The 22,264-nt window shown below is 37.5% G+C and overlaps 1 protein-coding gene across 3 annotated transcripts in view; it reads left to right on the top strand.

Moving 5' to 3' along the window:
- Nucleotides 1–359: 359 nt before the first annotated feature.
- The window catches only part of ROCK2 (Rho associated coiled-coil containing protein kinase 2), a 139,924-nt gene continuing 118,019 nt past the window's right edge, over nucleotides 360–22,264 (top strand). For 2 of the 3 annotated variants that reach the window (XM_068563870.1, XM_068563869.1), the window contains exon 1: nucleotides 361–1,005. In XM_068563870.1, the coding sequence (XP_068419971.1) occupies nucleotides 865–1,005 (141 nt within the window). In that variant the 5' untranslated portion in view covers nucleotides 361–864. Of the gene's footprint in view, nucleotides 1,006–22,264 lie in introns of all 3 variants that reach the window. The other variant, XM_068563871.1, reaches the window with a different exon arrangement.

Here is a 22,264-nt window from a genome sequence, read left to right as displayed (position 1 = left end):
GGCGGTAGGGGTGGGCCTCCGAGTCCGCGGGGTCGTCCGCCCGGGCAGAGTCAGGCGAGAGCGGAGCCGCGGGCCGACCGGAGCCCCCGGCGTGCCCTCCCCTCCCCCAACTGGAGCTCGCGGGTCAAGTGAGGCGATGACCGCACGCCCAGCCATTTACCCTCTGAGAACTCAAAAAGGGGGAGGAGGAAGCGGAGAAGAAAAGAGACTCAAAAAGGAGAAATGCGAAGCCAAGCAGACAGGAGGAAACGATAAAAAACGAGGAAAGGGGCGAGAGGAGGCGGAGGCCGGCGGGCGGGGGAGGTGGCGCGCGCGCGCCGGGCGGGGCGGGGCGAGCGGGGGCGCGCCGGCAGCCGCGGCCCGAGGGGCTTGTGGGTAGCGGCTGCGCGCGGCCGTAGACAGGCGCCGCGCGGGAGTGTGTGAGGGGCGCGGGCTTGTGGGACTGAGGCTGCCGACGGCGGTCATGGGAGCGGGCTGGGGGCGGCCGTAGTTGTCGGAGCCTGGGCTTCAGCTTCCCCGAGCCCCAGAGGGCGGGACAGTCCCGGCCCGGCGGTGGCGGCGCCACTTCCCCGCTCCCGCCCTCGGAGTCCTGAGGGAGCTCGCGGCGGAGGAACGGACCGGGCGGCGCGAATCTGACTGAGGGGCGGGGACGCCGTCTGTTCCTCGCCGTTCTCGGCCGGGCCTGGCCGGCCTCTCCGACACCCCCAGGTCCCGGGGCGCTGAGACCCGAAACCGGAGCTCGAGGCGGGCGGTGGGCCCGGGCGGAGCCCCGGCCGGAGCCGGCGGTTCGAGGGCGGCGCTAGGCCCCGAGGCGGCCGGGCCGGAGCGCGGGGAGCGGGGTGCGGGCCCGGCGGCGGCGGCGGCATGAGCCGGCCCCCGCCGACGGGAAAGATGCCCGGCGCCCCCGAGGCCGTGTCGGGGGACGGCGCGGGCGTGAGCCGCCAGAGGAAGCTGGAGGCGCTCATCCGAGACCCTCGGTCGCCCATCAACGTGGAGAGCTTGCTGGTAGGTGGCCGGGGCCCGGGAGCCCTCTCTGCTGACCGCTCACACCGCCGATTCCCCCGACTGCCCACCCCTCCGTGCCCACCCGTCCGTGGGGGGAGGTCTCGCCCCACCCCGCCCAGCTTCCGGCAGCCGGGGCCCGGGTCGGAGACCAGACATTTCTGCGACTAAGTTCCGGGAGTAGAGACCCACCTTTGATTCTTCCCTTCTGTCTCCTGGAGCCGGTGTCCTCCCCGGCTGGCCCTTTCTTGGAGCTCTGGGAGGAAGCACCCCTCTTCTCCTTCCCGCCTGCCCTGGGGGTTTGGGGAGGCAGGGTGGAAGGTACGCTGTCCTTCAGGCACCAGGCTAGCCCGTTTGCAGAGCGTCAATGCTGCGTGGGGACGTTGAGTCCGAGGAAGCGAGAAACCTGGGGCTGTCCCTATGGGCAGTACCCACCTGGGGTACAGGACAAAGAGTAGTTCAGTCTGAAATCTTGAAACACACAGCGAAGGTTTTCCTGTTTTCAGTTGTGTTTGAACGTTACTAGTTGCAATTTAGTGCATTTTAATTTATGTAAATTTAATTTCCGAGATTATTGCACCAGAGCTAAAGAATCCATCTGAATTGTAGAATGGAATCAATCTCTCCTTTTCATTGTATCTCTTTCCTGAGATGGCCTTTGAAATCCAAATTGATAGCCACGTAACGTCTGCTAGTTGGCTTTGTTTAAGAAAGGGACATGATTTACAGATCAGAAACGCACTGTAGAATGCTTGTTTATTTCTTGTTTTTGTTAGGATAGACTGCTGTATTTCACAGACTCTTTGATTAGTATGCAGTGGAGATGCATTTATGGGAAAAGGGGGTGTGGGGTTTTACCCTGGAGAGGAGAAGAAAGCGAAAAAGATGCGCTGGATGTTAAATTAACCCTGGACGGCTAGAATTCAGGTAGATGACCCTTGGATCCTTCAGATATTATTCCCTTCCAGAACTCCCTTCCAGAACTTGTTCAGCTCTACTCCCTGACAGGAGAAATCTATTGACTGTATGATGAGAAAAAACTGTCTCCTCCCTTTCCAGTGACTGACTGACTTTCCTTCAGAAGCCGTTGGTTATCCTTTGAGGTTTCTGGAATCATTTGCAGAGTGACTCAGTACCGTTTGGCTGAAGTGCAGGAACTGACTGAAGAGTGTCTTTCTGTACAATGCACAGAATGTAGTGATGTACTGTACTCTGTAAGACGCGTTTGACATTTCCTTTTCCCGATTTTCATATTAGTGGGTTGTTCATATGTTTTCATGGGAGCATGGCACTATGAATAGTGTTTAGAAGTCTTCAATTGGGGATAGGATTGGTTGCATGAAGGGCATAGCTTTTCCAAGGCCAAAGCAGAGACTCTGGGCTTCACTCCCAGCATTTTCGCTTTGGTATTTTGCTAGCAAAACTTTGACCTAAGGCCAGAAAGTTCAGTTAAAAATAGTACAGCAAATCTCAAGTATTCATCAAGTTCATATTCAACCTCAGATAGAAATTTTTTACACTTCGCTTTCATCTCTTGGGTCTTTACTGATGTTCATCATAATTATTAGGGTTATTATGAGCTTGAGCCTAAGTTATTTATACATGGTAATGAGCATACATTCTTTTTTATTAAAGTGTTTTCTAAATTATTAAAATGAAGGCTGTTTTTAAAAACGGAAGCATTACACATGCTCAGTAAACAATCTGGTCCATTCATTTATTGAGTGCCTAATACTGCCAAGACACTTTACACCTTTATTAAGGTAACATACTACTGGTATGACATCAGATGCTGCTGACTGGACGGATTTTGTTTTTGCTGTTTTTAGCTGATTAACTGTTATGGTTCTGAGTTGCAGTAAATCTTATCAGGCCAAAAATTGTCCTTTACTCTTTGAGGTTGCTGGTGTTTTCTATTGCAAAATGACGAACTGAAGATTTTTTCTAAACCATGTTATAGTAAGTTAGCTTTAAAATCATGTGTATTTCACTGTATCAGGTAGTAGAACGAATTAATTTTTAAATTGTGGTAACATGTACATAACATAAAATTTACTGTTTTAACCATTTTTAAGTGTATAGTTCAGTGGCATTGATTACATTCACATTATTGTGCAAGTATCACCGCTAGCCATCTCCAGGACTTTTTCATCTTTCCAGACAGAAATTCCAAGAATCAATTTTTAAAAGAGTGTTATAAAAACATATTTCCTGAAATAATGGTGCGGATCACTTTAAAGATTTGAAACCTTACCCTTTAGCCTTCATGTCACAATTGATCATTGTTTTACTGCGAATGGCATTTCTTTTGGTTTTATTATAGAAAATATTTTTCCTTTAACAGAGAAAATTTAAAGTAATATAATCTGATAAAAACACAGTCATTAATCTTAGTTACTTATTCAGGAGCTTAGAAAGTACCATTTAAAATTGTATACTGCCTCAGATGACAAAAGTAAGAAGATGAAGTATACCAGAAATTACTGTATAATAGTTACTATATGGGTACTGTAGGCTAGGCCTAGAAGGTAAAACTATTTGTTGGAAAAAATATTATATAACATGTAAAGTGCTTAGCTCAATGCTTGGTCCATAGTAGTGCTCGTTAAATTTAGCTCACTTCTGTGTGCATTTAGCATATTTTTAGGTAAGTGCTTTATATTTCCTTTGAAAAGGAAAAGGTTTTATTGGCAACTATTTCTTGCTATAAAATTCTGAATGAGTAGCATTATCTTTTGAATTTGCCATCAGAAAAGTGCTAGCAATCATGAGGCATACCTAGAACTGGATTCCAAGACTGTCCGTATAGAGACTAAATTGTCTTTTTTCCTCTGCATCAGCTCGTTTTATGGAGGCTTTATATGGGTCCTTAAGATTAATCTGAAGAGAATATATCCCTTTGTGGTTGCAGATTGTGAGTTGCTTGGTATTATTTAAAAATAGAGTTTTGAGAGAGATTTGCTTCTGTAATACTTTTTTTTTTTTTTTTTTTTTGGAGGGAAGGATTGTCAGTAGTGTGCTTTTGCAGTGTTTGAAACTTTCGGGTAAATACCCATGCTTTGTTGTCAAGACTAAGCTTCTGATACTGCTTACCCAAATGTTATGGTAAAAAGAATTGTCCTTTAGTGTTATGATGGAGAGATGTCTTTCTAAAGGTCTGTGCTTTTGTGTTTTGATTTATTTTTTTAGGAGAGTAAATGATTGTTATAACTTGTGGGATTCAGGCTTGGGTAAACTGTTCCGTAAGGCTGGTGTTGATGGGGAAAGGTGATTAAAAATTTACTTATGATTTTCAGCCACTTAGAATACAAAACACTTTGATTTTATTATACCTGTAAACTGTGTGAAAATATTTCTTATCACAGTGCTAAGATTTTCAGCTTGGTGATGGTTATTTGCTTATTTAAAATAAAATTGTATGTGCATTTTTCCCCCACTATATGACAAGTGTGAATATGATAAAGATACAAAAGTGAAATAGAATAAAAATTGAATAAAGAAGGTTTTATATGTGTTGTTCTTTTGTGAAATAAACATTGGGCATTTATAGCATAAATGGGATTATATTACTTTGAAACTTGCATTTTGATGGTCAGGAAATCTTTAAAGAAAATGAATTAGCTAGAGAAGTTGAAAAAAGTAATGTATAGAATTTACTAGTTAGGTGAAGTTGAACCCCTTTGAAAGTACAGGTCCACAGTCCCTCCCCCACAGTTCTGATATATAAAGAGCTCTGAAAACCTAGTTTTTGGTAAAACTTATTTGATGTAACATCTGACCTGATCTGATGTTAACAGTATTTTAGGCGATTCATCTCTCTTGGTGTAAATAGTAATAGCTTTCCCTGGAGAAATATTAGTGTTTGATTTCAGGGTGCTACCTCAGACTCCCCAGAGGGTTTTCGGGAATATACTGTATATAGTATATGTACTTTATTACTATTCGAAAATCCAAAAAATTCTGAATTTGGAAACATCTTGCCCCACGGTAAGGCCAACATAGACTAAGTAAGGAAATATTGACTTATATACACCTTAAATAGTTGTAAAGAAATAGTGCATAATTATCTTGAAGCCTAAGTTGTTGTTGTTGTTGTTGTTTTGGTTGAGTCCTGATCAGATAGCTCTCTTTTCCCATTTCAAATTCTGAAGTATTCTAAACATACTAAGAGAATATAGCATGCAGATATGAATTATGAAGCATAAAAAGCAAGCATTCCACCGCGATGAAGAGTGGACCCCGCTTGCCACGGCTGGAGAGGGCCCTCGCACAGAAATGAAGACCCAACACAGCCATGGATAAATAAATAAATAAATAAATAAAAATTAAAAAAAAAAAAAATTAGTATAAAAAAAAAAGAACATCCATATCATTAACTGAGATGTAAAGTATGGGTGTCTTTAAAAAAAAAAAAAAAAAAAAAGCAAGCATTCCTGATGAAATCACTGCTCAAGTTAATGAATAGAACACTAACCTATTGAAGTTACCTGTATTCTGCTGCTGCTGAATTTAGTCTTCCTTCATCCTCTCTCATCTGCTACCTGGAACTTTTTTTTTTTTTTTTTTTTATCATTTCCTTGCTTTATTTCATAGATTGCCACATTAGTATGTATTCCTAAACAATATTGTTTAGTTTTTCTTTTAACTTTATAAAGGGTTAACATCTGTATATATTCTTTTGTGACTTGCTTTTTCACTCAAAATTACTCACATTGTGGTTTATTAATTTTCACTCATACCATAAACCATAATATATTGCTTCAATCTACTTGATGGATATTTAGATTATTTTTCATTTTTTTGCTATCATGGAAAGTGTTGTGATCATTCTTGGAGCCCATGTGAAGTTTCTGTAGGCTAGGATATATATCGAGGAGTGGAATTGTTGGGTTTTAATATATTCTATGTTCAACTTAACAAGGTAGGGTTTAAGTTTTCCCCCAGCGTTTTACTGTGGAAAATTTCAAAGTATAGTGAAATTGAAAGAATTGATAATAAACATCCATATACTCATCACCTAATTAATAGCTTGCTATATTTGCTTTATTATATCTAGCCATCTCTTCATTCATCTGTCAATACATCTTTTGTTTTTGATTCATTTAAAGTAAGTTGCAGATGTGGTGCACTTCTCCATTAAACACTTAAGCATGCATTTCATTAAGTAGAGTTTTTTTCTTTAAAGATTAAATTTACATACAATGATACACAAATCTTAAATATCACATTGATGAGTTCTGACAAATGCACACACCTGTGTAATGCAAATCCTTATTGAGATATAGGACGCTCTTATCAACCTAGAAATCTCCCTCATATGCCTTTTCAGCTAATTCTACACCCCATTCTCTTGGAGTCAGTCGCTCTTCTGATTTTTTTTGGGGGGTGTAACTAAAGATTACTTTCACCTTTTCTAGAACTTCATATAAATGGAATCCTTTATAGTATGTACTGTTTTATATCTGGCTTCTTTAGTTCAGCATAGTTTTTGAGACTAATTCATGTTATTTTGTGTATCAGCAGTTCCTTTTTTATTGCTAACTAGTGTTCCATTATGTGTATAAACCACAATTTATTAGGCATCTTCTGTTGATGGATGCCTGGGCTGTTTTCAGGTTTTGGCTATTTTGTATATATACTTCAGCTCTTAATAAACTTTGCTGTGAACAATCTTGTAGTAAGCCTTTGTGAGGACATATTTTCATTTCTCTTGGGTTAAATACCTACCTAGTAGTGGAATTACTAGGTCTTAGGGTAGGTGTATGTTTAGTTTTTTTAGAAAAATGTCAGACCTCTTCCCAAAATGGTCATATCATTTTACATTAACACGGCAACCTAGGAGAGTTCCAGTTCCTCTCCAACACTGAGTCTTAAGTTTTAGCCATTCTGTGGGTGGATAGTAGTATTTCATTGTGGCTTTAGTTTGCATTTCTCTGATGACGAATGAGGTACTTTTTTATGCACTTAAGTGGCCATTTGTATATCTTCTTTTGTGAAGCATCTGTTCAGATCTTTTGCCCATTTGAAAAAATTGTGTTCTTTCTTTTTGAGCTGTACAAGCTCTTTATATATCCTAGATACCAGTTCTTTGTCAAATATGTGGCGTGTCTATATCTTTAATCACATTTTTTCATGGTTATTGCTTTTTCTGCCTAAGAGACTGTTGCCTATCCCCATGTCACAAGAAATTTTCCTTTCCTTTCTTTTAGAAGCTTTATAGTTTTACTTTTAGGTCTAGGATATGTGTTAAGCCAGTTTTAGTGTGTGGTGTGAGTTTGGGGTCAGGGTTCATTTCTTTCCCTCATATTCCCCAAATCGACTATCGAACACCATTTTTTCCTAGGTTTATTGAGATATTATTGACATTTAACATTGACAGTTGATACACATGTATTGCCAACTGTTCACCACAGTAAGGTTAGTTAACACACCCTTTACCTCTCATAATTACCATGCTGTTGTTGTTGTTGTGTTGAGAATATTTAAGATCTACTCTCTTAGCAACTTTAGGGTCTACTATACAGTATCATTAACTATAGTCACCAGCACCAGTTTTCAAAAAAATATTTTTCTTTTCTCGTTGGATTGCCTTGTTTGGCACCTTTGTCGAAAATCAGTTTACTGATAGGTGCACTTTTTATTTGCTTTTTTATCACCTTAGTAACTACATCAAGTCTTCAGTCATGGTTCTCCTGTTTAACCCATGCTCTGTTCAGAATTCTTTTTTAATTTTTTAATTTTTAGTTTATATCATTTTACCTGAAGGAAATGGGCAGGCAACCATGGTTGAGACAGGGAAACATAGATTTTATTGTTTGAAGTGAAGAAAGATTTGTTATTTTTTAAATTATAAAAATAATATGTTCTGATTGTAGAAAATTTAGAGAATGAAGAAAGGTATAAATGCAAGTGACCCTTCTACATAGTCTCCTCACATAGAGATAACCACTGTTTAACATTTTGGTGTAAATATCTGTCTGAAGAAATTAAAATGTAAAAGAAGTAAAATTACACTGTATATGTGCTTTGTCATTGTTGTTTTTAACACTTAATGAATAATAGAAGCTTTTATGTAGTCAAATTTATTAGTCTTCTCACTGTAGAGTGATTTCTGGCTTAGATGTCATGCTTAGGACATTCTCCATTATCAAGATTATGATATCATAGACCTGAATTTTCTTTTAGTACTCTAATGGTTTTATTTTTAATGTTACTTTTATTTCACTTGGAATTCTGATGGAAACTATGAAGTAGGGGTACAAAGATTTCATCAGGAGATTTGTCTTAAGTATCAGCACTAGAGTTCCCAAAATATTAATTGGGAGCCTCTGTTTATATTTCTGTATTGTCATATAACTTTGTTTGGAGAGTGGTGCTTGGGGGAATAGAGAGGGTAATTATTATAGGTTTGGTCTCCACTTGAGCTTCTTGAGTTTCTTCATGGAAATTACAACTTTACAACTATACTTAGAATCCTATTCTGTGCTTTTATATATATTTTTATATATATATATATATATATATATATATATATTCCAAAAATATATAAATATGAGCTGTTAGTGATAAGGGTTACTGGTAAAGGGAATGTGGATGACTGAGAGCAGCTTATTACAATATAGCCTTTGGGGGGAAGAAAACCACAAAATAACATTTTCATTGGTAGCTTAGCTTATTTTATAGAGCTTAATATTTATTTATTTTAAATATTTATTTATTTATTTGGTTGCACCAGGTCTTAGTAGCACTGGCAGGCGGGCTCCCTAGTTGTGGCTCGCCAGTCCCTTAGATGTGGCATGCGAACTCTTAGTTGCAACGTGCATTTGGGATCTCGTTCCCTGACCAAGGATCGAACCCGGGCCCCCTGCATTGGGAGCACGGAGTCTCATCCATTGCGCCACCAGGGAAGTCCCTAATATTTAAATTGATGTGAAATCGTGGTGGCATTTGGGACTCTACTAAAACTGTCTCTTCTCACTTTATCCTTGATTGGAGTCATTCTCCTTTCCTCTTATCTGTATCATCTGTACTTTTTTTTTTTCCTGTAAAGTGTGATTAAATTACAGGCATATATTTGTAAATTCTGCATGTCAGTGTCCCAGATGACCCTCACTTATCTTTTTAGAAAGCATTTGGGTTTAGCATTTCTGTGTGTGTGTGTGTGTGTGTGTGTGTGTGTGTGTGTGTGAGAGAGAGAGAGAGAGAGAGAGACAGAGACCGACAGAGACAGAGAAAAAGGAAATATTGAGGTTCACTTTTGGTTCATCATTGATAATCTTTTGGGGAATGTTTCTAAGTCCAAGAATGATTATATGGTTTGTTGCTTCATTTTGGTAAGGTATGGAATTTTCAGGTCTGATATATGAAGTGCTCTATAATTTTTTTTTTGGTTATAGTTAACTGATCACTTAGTACTCAGTGTCTAATTTCTTTTATTCTCTAAAAGAGTTTCAGACTTTTTAAGTTATAAAGCAACTGATAGAAATTTTCTTCATTTTCAAGAGATTATAGACCTGGAACTAATTTTTAACATTTCATTGTTGGGGTTATTTTTTATGCCATGGAAATGAATAGCAGAGCCTCCTACTACTTTATTTAGATAGAAATGGAGCAGAGCAGGGTTTGCATTATCTTAATTACCTGGATGTTTGTGATGAGGAATGCTTAAGATACCAAGTTTTGTCTTATGTACTTCTTGGCTTTTGAGTTTATTTAATGGACAGAATACAAGCTCTTTTAGGACCTGGGTCTTTTTTGTCTTCCTCTTGATATGTCTTGTAAATATTTGTTGAATAACTAACAAATAATTCTTTTTTAAGTAACAGGAGTGATAAACTGTAGAAATATATCCCTGCTTGAAGAGATACTAAAGTATTCCCGAAGTAAAAATTTTGGTATATGTCCTTGTCACTTATTTCTTATCTATCTATGGGAAGGAAGATAAGTAAACACGTGTATATGCAGAGAGGATATGGGTGCTAGAATTAATTGGAAGGTTTCGGTAGTAGAATTAATTGGAAGTCAAGCAGGAAAGTGAATTGTGATTTGAATATTTTCTGGATTGTGCTGAAGCAGTTTGTCTTGGAAAGTATTTAAGCTACTTTTATTCAGTGTTTTAGGTGAAGTAAAAACAGCTCGTGTGGACTGGACAACCTTTATCATTTATCATGTGTCTTCTGTTCTCTCTACCCCCTAACTTTTCTTCTGGTTAAACATATCCAGTTCCTTCTTACGTACCTAGGTGATGCCTGTGTTGAAACAGCGTTTCATGAGTAAGGGCAAATGAAATGCTGGTGGTGTGTTCGCAGGGTGAAATTCCTTAAAATGGCATGTTGGCTGTGATTAATGGTAGGGCAATATTCGTTTAACAAAATTAAAAACAAAGCCAAAGGGCATGAGAGATTTTGATCAGGATTCAAGAGTGTTATTACAAGTCACTATGAATGACTGTTTTGAAAACTTTCCAGATATTATCAGGCATTCTGATTACTAGCCCCAGCCCCAGCCAACCACTGATTCTGTTCTGTTTCTATAAATTTTTCTTTTCTGGAAATTCCATACAAGTAGAATGACACAATATGCAGTCATTTGTTCTGGCTTCTTTCACCTAGCATAATGTTTTTGAGGTTCATCTACGTTTTAGCATATATCAATATCTTGTTCTTTTAAATTGCTGAATAATATTCCATTGTATAGATATACCACATTTTTGTTTATGAAATTACCTTAATGTTTTTATTTCTCTTGGCTAGATTGCAAGGAGTGGGATTGCTGGGTCATATGGTAAGCTTATGCTTAACTTTTAAGGAGTGAACAAAATGTTTTCCAAAGTGGCTGCACCATTTTACGTTCCTACCAGCAATGTATGAGGGTTCCAGTTTCTCTACATCCTCAGAGAACACTTGGTGTGGTCTGTCTTTGTGATTATAGCCATTGTAGTGCATGTTGCTAATGACACATGAGACTGAACACTATTTCATGTGCTTGTCAATTTTGCTTGTTCTTTTGATATTTTACTAATATACCATGAGTGTGGTATATAAAAGTTTTTAAATTTTGTATGCTACAGGCGAATTCCGATGTTTAAAAATAGAATGTGAATAAATACAGATCACAGCCCTTTGTAGGTGGAATTATCCTACTGACTAGTGCCTCCGCTAGTGTCTCCACTAGTGCCTCCTAATTAATACTAGGCCTTTTTTTTTTTTTTAAACCTTGTTATGGTACCTTTTTCTTCCAAGTAATGTATGAGCCTTGGTGAGCTGTGTAGGCCCGCAGTAATGGCAGTAATGGCAGTAGAGTCTCTACTAGTTGCGTTATTCCTAAGCTAAAGTTGAAGTACTTCTGACACATATGGCCTTTAAATGTTTCTCCATTCTGCTTTGTGCTCATCTTTTCTTTTTTTATTATTTTGAGCATCTTGAAGTAAGCTTATTTCTCTCTTGTTGACTCAACATTCATCTTTATACTTTTCTGTTTTACATGAAGATCAGGCAACAATTCTTCGTATCAATTTAGTAACTTGGTTTCTTTGAGGGTGGATAACTATTGGTATTTAAAACGCTGTATATTACACTCGTCTTTTGGTTTATTCTTTGAGTACCCACCTGAATTTAACAACAAAAAAAATGTTCTTCTTGTTTGTAGGTGGCATTGGATATTGATTTTGGGGATTACATTATGTGCAAAGTTTTGGAACGTAACCAAAATAATATTCTTTTCAGGTATAACGGTAACTGCCTTATTTGTGCATTCTGTATCAGGATATGACCCTACTGTTTCACCTTGTATTTCAGTATGATTCCTTTAGAAGTCATAAAAGTGTGCTTATTGAAATTGAAGTTTTCCCTTTAGCTTTAGTTTAGATGATTGTATTTTTTTTTTTTTTTTTTAGTTTTTATTAAAGATAACCACACGTGGGGCTTTTTTTGAGCATTGAAGGGAAAATTTAGGAAATAATTCTTTTAATATTCAAGATGCTTTAATATATTAAAGATGAATTAAAAAAATTTTTGGTCATAGTGATATTTATTTTTCTACAAGGAAAGTGCACCAGCACAGTTGTCATGCACTTTGAGGCCTGCAAGGTGTAGTGAAATGTGTTTTTGTATGTTGAAACCCTGTAAAAGTATTTAAAGTATATATGTCTGAACATTAGTATGATTTTGAAAAATGCTTTACCTTTTGGGGATAACTTATTATAGAGTTAGAGTTTGTGGCACTTTAGACTTTTGTGCATTGAATAAATAGGGCCATATTTTTTTGTGTTACAGAGTGGATAAAGTTCAGGTTGAAGTTGAATGGTTAAAAATGGTGTATTATGGTTGACTAGTGTGCCTTTGTTAAAAGAATCAAAATTAAAAAAAATTTTTCTTCATGGACCATTAGATTTCATCAAGTGCTGCTAACAGGTCATATAACCAGCATCTATGGGAATTAGTAAAGAATAGAGGAAAAGATATCAAGATTGCGATTTTCTTTCAGGGAAATGATATGCCAAGTCAGAAATTGGGAAAAGAGACAATGCAAAATGTAGTATTAATGTTAATAACAATATTCCATCTATTCTAAATTTAGAAAAATTTGGAGTCTCCAGAATATTTGGAGTTGCTTTTAAATATATAAAACACAGACTTTGAATTTTTGTACTGGCTTTTCCATGATTATATTTCCCAAAATATAATCACTGAAATTAGTATGCAAATGAAATGATGACGAATTTTTTCTATGAACTTTAAATGCATGGTATGATCCTACATTAGTTGCATTCAACGTGAAACAATTTCCTTTTTGTTTTACATTCTTTCAAAAAGGTAATCTTAAGCTTTAATTTAATAAATGCATTGAAAAAATTTCCCTACTGGATTAAAATAAAAAGGGAAAATATATTCATGTATCTGGAAATTTAAAAACTTAATTTAATACCAATACAGTTTATGTCTTAGCTCTTAGAGGTCCTCTTAGTTAAGATTTTTCTAATCTATATCTGCTAAAGCCGATGGCTAAGGCAGTAGTTTTCAAACCTCGTTATACATAGGACTCAACTAGAGATTTTTAGAAATATTGATGCCTGGAATCCACCCTCACCCATTCCAATATAATTGGTATGTGGTGTGACCTGGGGATCGGGAGATTTAAAAGTTCCACATCTGATTCTCAAGTGCAGGAAAATGTGGGAACCACTGAGCTGAGAGGTGCAGTATTCAAAGATTGGCAGAGGGGCCGTTGGGTCCAAAATGTATCTGAGAAAAGGAGGATTTTTTTTTTTTCTTCTTTTATATTTGTGGCTCAGAGAGGCTTGAATGAAACCATAAAGTCAGAATTACCTGATGAAAGCCAGAATCACAGCTAGGGTGCTTGGTGGAAATGGTGTCAGATCTTGTGATTTAGATTGTCTGTAGTGGGGCCAGGAATTTGCATTTAAACAAGCATGTCAGTTGATTCTTTTTTTTGAAAAAATTAATTAATTATTTTTGGCTGTGTTGGGTCTTTGTTGCTGTGCGTGGGCTTTCTCTAGTTGTGGCGAGCGGGGGCTACTCTTCGTTGTGGTGCGCGGGCTTCTCATTGTGGTTGCTTCTCTTGTTGTGGAGCATGGGCTCTAGGCGAGTGGGCTCAGTAGTTGTGGCTCCAGGGCTCTAGAGCGCAGGCTCAGTAGCTGTGGCGCACGGGCTTAGTTGCTCCGCGGCATGTGGGATCTTCCTAGACCAGGGCTCGAACCCATGTTTGCTGCATTGTCAGGTGGATTCTTAAGCTCTGCGCCACCAGGGAAGTCCCATCTCAGTTGATTCTGATTTAGGTAATCTGCAGGTCAGAGTTTGAGAAACACTATGTGTTGCTTCTTATACTGATTGAAAAAAGCCAAAATCAAATGGTTGAGATCTCTGGCACACAGAATTGTGTATGTGGGAAACGCTGGCATATGGAGGGATGCCAGATTTTCTGAAATATCAAGTGTCATCACATTGTATATCTTTTTTTAGAGCTCCATAGGAATCAGACCAAGGCTTTTCTTTTTCTCATTTTAGAAGAAAATTTAACTTGCTGAGGTTTTATGAAGGGAGAATCAGACAAGATACACCAAATAGAAACGAAAAAAATTTTACTGTGGTAAAATATACACAATACAAATTTCAATGTGGAAATGTTATCATTACATCTTACCCTTCAGTGGGAAATATAGTCTACAGAGACTTACTGTCCTCGAAATATATACTTCTGATGTTTTACATTTAACAAATGATGGGAAAATAGTGACAGTCTTTTTATTCCCTGACAGTTGATTTAATTTAGGAAGAAGAATTTCACTAGAAATGTATGGTCCTTCAGAGACTAGCACCTAAAGCAGGATGGTTTATGTCTGTGATTGTTATCTGTGTTGAAAAAAATAATAAAATCATTCAAAAATTATTTTGTGGTCTCTTTACAAGCAAGCAAAAAAATATTGTAAAATATTCAAAACCCTTATATTAAACTATTTTGAAATTTTATTTTCAAAGCAGCCTTCAAGTCATTGGTTACATTAATAGTCATCTTATTAACATGTTAGTGTTTAGATTTTTTAAAAGTATCCATTCTTTGCGATTATTTCTCTTCACTTCATTTAAAATTAGAGATATCCAGATGATTCATAGGCAGTGGAAGATATCCATATTTTTCATTCACGAAAGTATTTGTATATCAGATTTCCTGTTCTTAGGCCATTTTAATTTTGGTGGTTAAGGGGTATGTGCATATTTCATAAATTTGAAAATTAAAATTTGCATTTATTGATTCTTGTCAAAATAGTTAAGCTCTTAGAGGAATAGCAGTTGTGACTTTTGTCTTTTTTTTAGTATTTGAAATCTTCAGCAACTCACTTTTTGTAGATTTTATCTTGTGGCTAATAAAACTGCATAATTGTGGCCAAGGCACAATTAACTAATATTTCTGAGACTAGGGTGATACATAAGGGTATCTTTAAAGCCCTAAAATTTTGTGACAGTTTATCTTTTAAAACATATGCATCCTTTCCAAATGATTGCTAAATAGAAAGATAACTACAAATGTGAAACATCTGAAATTGGGTGACCCTTCTTTTACTGCCTTAATATACTTCTACTATTGTCTTTAGAAGTTTGTTACATGTGATTTACTAACATTTCATTGGAAGTGTTTTTCTGATTTAGAAACATTTTACAGCTAGTGATTAGAATCCCTATTCCATATACCTCAGTATTTTATTGCTTTAGTCAGCGTTTCTAAATATTTGACAAAATGCAGTTTAATTTGAGACTTCATGATTCCTTATGCCATATCCATGCTAAAAGAATTTTAAGGCATTATTTCTGACTGTAGCTTAAGTGGAATATATTGCAAAATTTAAAATTAGAGTATGAATGTGTTTTGTTAATCTTATATTGAGGCTAGTGAAAAATTTAGTCACAAAAGCAAGATATTACATTATAAAAGAATGAGAAAACTGAACTAAAGGATTTTACTAGTAGTTCTGATAAACTGTTTCTGCTGCAAGCATATATTTTTATATAAAAGGGGAAGCTGTAAAATTACAAATTTTGAAGGCATTACTGAAAACAGATTTGTTTTCCACATTTAAGACATTTCCATAATAGGAAAACAATGGATGATACAAATAAAACTAAATTTAGAACTAATAAAAGGGAACTCTAGTACAAAATTGGCTTATGAAATTTCCTTCAGAGGGAAGTCATAAAGTAAAACACTTACATTTTTAAGAAGTTAATTACTGATTTTGGGGAGAGGGAGTTGTAGAGAGGGGACTGCTGTAAATTTTAGCATAAGGAAGTTTTGTCTTTCAAGATGATATGGAGAATGTAAGTCCCTGGCATAGTGTTTTACTGTGCTTTTTGTCCTCACTTGTAAACAGAATTTTTCAGTTTGGTCCAAGTTAAAACAAATTTGTGAAATAAAAGTTTAAAAAATCTGAACAATGACTTGCTTATTTCAAATTATTTTCTGTAAGTAAAATTCCATTGTAATAAGTCCATAAAATGAATACTGTTTAAGCTGTATTCATATATGAAAATACAGATGAATTTTTTCCTTAGGAATTTTTTTTTTGGTCTAAGGTAGTAAAGATGGAAAAAAGTGAAATGGCTGGATTCTTTTCAAGCGTATTTTTAGAAGAGAAGCAGAGTAGTGTAATGGAGAGAATGCTGGATTTAGAGTCAGAAGACTGGTGTTAATTAATTAGGTGTTGCATTAATTATCTTTCTGTCCATGAGTGATAATTTACAAGACTCTATCTGTCCACCTCAAGGAGAGGTGAAGATTAAATTCAGTGCGAAACTAACTATATGTGCTAGTTTCTGTAAACTGAACAGAACTTTAGCTGTTTTACAGGCAGTTGCAGAACTATGTGTAACACAGCCTATGTTTTATATGTCTCTGTCTTCAAAAAGGTATGTGCATACAGAATCAGTCTCCTGATGTTAGCCTGATTTTTCCAAAAAGGTAGCACATTAATTTGCACATGCTCAGTTCTCTGAAGTATTAAATTAATGAATGAAAAGTGGTTGGCATTTTTATTTTTTAATTTACTGAGGATAATTCATTTCATTGGGTGAATATTTGCTTATATGCATTCTTTGGATTACTTTATTGCACTGCAAATGTCACTTTTTCCCAACTGATGTTTATTGTTTTTCAGTAGGTATGATATTGAATTATCAAAACAGAGTCTGGTGTTCTTATGTAATGTTTAAGATTTCAGAAATCCTGACATAAATATATGAGGAAGAGTCATGACAGAATTTTTAAACCATTGCATTATTCACTTGCAAGAATATTAATTATGCTTTATATAAGGTTTACAGGAGAATTTGGGTTGCACCAACAGTTCTTAACTGTGGCTTGAATTTAGCAAATTTTGGCCTACATTTCTTTTTAAAAATAATTAATTAATTAATTAATTAATTTTTGGTTGCGTTGGGTCTCAATTGCTGCGCGTGGACTTTCTCTAGTTGCAGCGAGCGGGAGCTACTCTTCGTCGCGGTGCGTGGGCTTCTCATTGCGGTGGCTTCTCTTGTTGCTGAGCACCGGCTCTAGGCGCACGGGCTTCAGTAGTTGTGGCTCGTGGGCTCTAGAGCGCAGGCTGAGTAGTTGTGGCTCACGGGCTTAGTTGCTCTGCGTCATGTGGGATCTTCCCGGACCAGGGCTCTGAACCAATGTCCCCTGCATTGGCAGGCGGATTCTTAACCACTGTGCCACCAGGGAAGTCCCCTGGCCTACATTTCTTAACACAGGTAAGTTTAGGAACAACGATGAAGTATAGTTTGGAAGATGTAAATTGCATATGTTATCCTGTATTACCTCTGATATAGATTCTGGTCTTTAGGTATACCACGGTAATTATAAATTTATCATCTAGAAAAATATACACAGGTAGCATAATAGTATATGATCATTCTGTATTGATGGCCACTGCAGTCAGTAACTGATTTTCTTGGCTCATGTAATTTCAGAGCTGATTTGGGGATTTAGGATCTGGTAACAGAGGTGGGTCTTATTATGTAAGTCCATTGTCAACCGTTTAACAACCTCATGAATTTGGAATTTGTATTTCTACAGGCTAGAAAAACTGAATTGGTATCCAGACATAATTTTTTTTTCTTTTTTTAAAAAATCTTTTGGCTTCACCGCATGGCATCTGAGATCTTATTAGTTCCCAGGGATCAAACCCGCACCCCCTGAATTGGAAGCTCGGAGACTTAACCACTGGACTGCCAAGGAAGTCCCTATCCAGGCATAATTGAAATGAATATGGGGAGAGTTCTGTTGGTAGCCACTGTTATGGTGATACATTAAACACTTTCCCTGTTGTGGCATTTATGAGTTAGGAAATGAATTTTATCTACTTTTATTTATTTATTTAATTTCAGTGTTTTTTCTTAGAGAGTCTTCAGCATAGACTGTTTTCTGTTTTGTGGTTGGTCTCTATGCTTAGGTGCCTATGTATCTGTCTCCATAATAGCAGGACATGGCTCACAGATGATGGGCTTTGGGGGATAGAGGCTTATCTTCAGAGATGTGAAAAGGAGGAGAGTGAACAGGACCAATCATCTTTTCACCAATAATTGAATATATCATGTTTCTTTATACTCTTAGCTTTTGTCTCTACCTGGAATGCTCTCTCTCCTCTGCTTTTGTCAATTTACAAAAAAACAAAATAAACTTCATTTTTTAACTACAAAAGTAATACATGTCTATCTAAAAAATTAAAAATTATAGAAGTAAATGTAAGTTCTCTTCTTAGCCCTCTCTTTTTGATCTCAGTCTTCTGAGACAACCACTTTTTAACGCATCAGGGTATCACTTTCCCTTTCTCTGTGCATAACATAACAGCATATTGGTGTTTCATTTTCCCCCCCTTGCATTAAAAAAAACATACAGGGACTTCCCTGGCGGTCCATTGGTTAAGACTTAGCCCTCCCAATGCAAGGGGTGCGGGTTCGATCCTTGGTCAGGGAGCTAAGATCCCACATGCCTCGTGGCCAAAAAACCAAAACATAAAAAAAAACCCAGAAGTAATATTGTAATAAATTCAATAAAGACTTTAAAAATGGTCCACTTCAAAAAAACTTTAAAAAAATTAAAAAGTAAAAAATAAAGCTTACAAGTACTTAAAAAAACCCACAAATATTTGTTGTTTTTTAAAAACCAAAATGCAACTATAACATATGTGTTGTTCTGTATTTGCTTTTTCTTCATTTATTTTAGAGGTCGTCCAGTCAGAATTTATAATTCACCTAGTTCTTTTTAAATGGTGTAGAGTATTCCATTATCTGGATTTGATATAATTTATTTTACTATTCCAATATTGATAGACATTTAGTTTATTTTCTTCCATTATAAACATTGCTGCAGTGAACATCATTATAAATATTTTTGTGCATGTATGTGAATATTTTTGTAGATTTCTAGAGATGGAATTGTTAAAGTGTGTGCACGTTTAAAATTCCAAAATAATCTCTATTGCCTTTTTTAAAGGCTGTAGCAAATTGAACACTCCCAATAGTGATGAGAATACACACACTTACTCCCATATCTTTGTTAGGCTGAGTAACATCAGCCTTTTATGTTATTTGCCAATCTGGTAGGCGAAAAAAGCCATTATGACCTTTTGTTTTTATATGTATTTCAGTATTTGATTACTAATGAGATTGAGTACCCGCTGTTAATCATTTCTGGATTTTAATTCTCCTTTAAGATCCACATTAAATTTATTTTCTCCCTGAGGTCTTCTCTAATCCCTACTTACCCCTCCTCTAACCCCAGGCAATGAATTTCTTCCTCTTTGCGCACGTAATACTTTGTATATATCTCTGTTGTAAATGATTTTAATCACATTGTATTATGATTATTTACTTATGATATGCCAGACCAGGAGCTCCTCCAGGGTTGTGACGGTGTAGTACATGTAGTATTCTTTTTTAAAAATAAATAAATAAATAAATAAATAAATAAATAAATTTTCGGCTGCGTTGGGTCTTTGTTGCTGCGTGCAGGCTTTCTCTAGTTGTGGCAAGCGGGGGCTACTCTTTGTTGCGGTGTGCGGGCTTCTCATTGCGGTGGCTTCTCTTGCTGCGGAGCACGGGCTCTAGGGGCGTAGGCTTCAGTAGTTGTGGCTCGCGGGGCTCTGGAGCGCAGGCTCAGTAGTTGTGGCTCACGGGCTCTAGAGTGCAGGCTCAGTAGTTGTGGCTCACGGGCTTAGTTGCTCCGCGGCATGTGGCATCTTCCTGGACCAGGGCTGGAACCTGTGTCCCCTGCGTTGGCAGGCGGATTCTTAACCACTGTGCCACCAGGGAAGCCCCTTCTTTGTTAACTTTTATATCTCAGTTTATTGGCAATATGGGGGCTAAAATCTAGTTTTTATGGTAATGGGGCATAAATGCTTTAAAGATAATTTCTTTTCCTTTCATTTTTATTGACATATTATTGACATAGAGCACTGCATAACTTTCGGATGTACACATAATGTCTTGACTTACATATGTTGCAAACTGATTACTCAGTAAGTTTAGCTAACATCCATCACCTTATATGGTTATGTAGTATTCATTTTTATGTCTCTCTTCAGTATCTAGCACAGAGCCTATAGCACTTAGTATGTGTTCAGGAAGTTTTATCAAATGGTTAGTCTGACTCCCAACTGGTAGTTTATATGTAAGGTTTGCTGCCTCCTTTTGTGGGGGAGGGAGAGGGTTGGCTCTTAACTTAATGGTAGTGGTTCTAGTTCAACCCCTTCATTTTACAAACCAGAAATCAGATCTAAAGGAGGGATGTCTTATTTGGTTAATGAGATGTTTTTATTTATCACACTCTACTAGGTGTTGTGACATAGCACCTAGCGCTAAACATAGCAAAGCTCCAAACGGGGGGTTATCTGTGGTCAGGGACAAATGTTGATTTATATAATCTGAGATAGGTGGTACGCTTTTCTCAGTTCTTAACAGACCAAGCCTAACCAATGAGGCTTTTGCCTGATGGTCTTAGCATGTAGCCTTAAGCCAATACAATTCATCCAAATTTCATTTGGCTCCTTCCAAAAGAAGTCTGAGTCTTCTCACACACTAGAAACAGACTTTTCTAATTGCAGTTGTTACAGGCACTGGCAGACTCCTGAGAGGCCTGATGTCTTTTCTTCCAGAGAACTCTTGAAACCTGTTCTCTTAGCTACCTTCCCATGAAGTGACCCCACCAAATCACATTTCATTGTTGCCTTTCCTGCCTGAAGATAATAAGACCTTATACACACACATCCCTTCTCATTCTTGTTCCCCTGCCTGTTCTTCCCCTGCTTTTTAAAAACTTTCCCACCCTTCTTCTAATCTTAACATAATCACTTGCATCTTCAAATTCTTTCCTGAATGTTACTTTTATATTTGTTTAAATAACACCTATCTTTCTCTGGAGAGAAGGCCCTCTTTTCTGGAACTTGTACCTGCTTTTACTCTCTACATATCTCAGTGTAGGAAAGGGTAGGAGGGGGTTTCCTTCGTTCTGCTGCAGTGCCTATAAAACCTTCCTGGTAAAATTCCTGTTGCTGAGTCTTGTGTAGTTACGGGTATACATCTTCTCTTGCTTACTGAAGACCTAGGCTTCTGGCTTACAGACTTCCTTTTCCTGCAAGGTTGTGCCACCATTCCAGATGAAATCAGTGATTATGTGAACAGAGTACCCAGGTCCCTGGCTTCACACGGTTTCTTCATCTCTAGTGGTCTTTATCTTCACTTAATTCACTTGCTTATTCCCATGAAGCTACTCTGGACCTCACTATTACCTGAAATCAGCTTCTCCTTTGAGATCATTAATTTAAACTTCTTGCTCCTGACACTGATCCCTTACGCTTTTACTAAACCCACTCATCAGTGCTTCTAGGATCTGCAGTTCCTTGACACCTCTCTCCACCAAATGCTTCCTTTATAAGCAGGCAAAAATCCATTGTCTGTCACTTCAAAACTCTTGCTAGAATTTTCAGTTTCCTTGCTCTGTTGAATTTCTATCATATGCATCTGGTAAAACCTAGATTTTGGGTCGTTTTGTCTCTGTGGCTTACACAAAAGGTGTTTGTTGGGTACTGATGGAGAAAAATCACAAATTGCCCCGATTAGTGGTACTAGGAGTTCATGGTCTCCAGTCCCTGCAAGAGCTGTCAGGGCTGCAGAGCAATTCTTTTCATTCTCCACAGGGGCTATTTTAAACTTTTTTTTTCTTTCTTTCTTTAAACTTAAGAAACAAAGTATTCTCCACAGATGGTCTTCCTACTTAATGAGAAAATAGAAGCCATCAGAAGGAGATCCCTTAAATTTCCTGCTACTTGACTCATCAGTTTATCTCCTCTGTACCATTTGTTCTCCCTTTTCCTTCTGTTTCAGAGGATGAGATGTCCATCATTCTGTCTCAGCCTGATTCTCCAGCTGTGCTTTGGATCTCATTCTGTCCTTCCTGCTGATTAACTCTATTTTGTCTTTTAATCTTTCTCTTAATTCTGATTCTTTCTCATCTTGCTAAACTTGTTCTAATATCTCACCTAAAACAAAGCAAATAAACAAATTACTTCTAGAAAGAAATCTTAATTCTCTCTGCCTTCTGCCCCCTCCCCAGCAAAACAAAGCCCCAGACTTTTTTTCTGTTCACTCAATGCACTGCTGTCTGTCTTCTCTCATCACTCAGCTAACACTGCTTGCTTCAAGGTCATGCTGACTTCCTTGTTGCTAAAGCTATCATTTTATTGAATATTCAG

The sequence above is a fragment of the Eschrichtius robustus genome, chromosome 15 (genome assembly GCF_028021215.1).
Source record: "Eschrichtius robustus isolate mEscRob2 chromosome 15, mEscRob2.pri, whole genome shotgun sequence".
Lineage (NCBI taxonomy): Eukaryota > Metazoa > Chordata > Mammalia > Artiodactyla > Eschrichtiidae > Eschrichtius > Eschrichtius robustus.
This window is presented reverse-complemented; position numbering and strand designations above follow the sequence as displayed.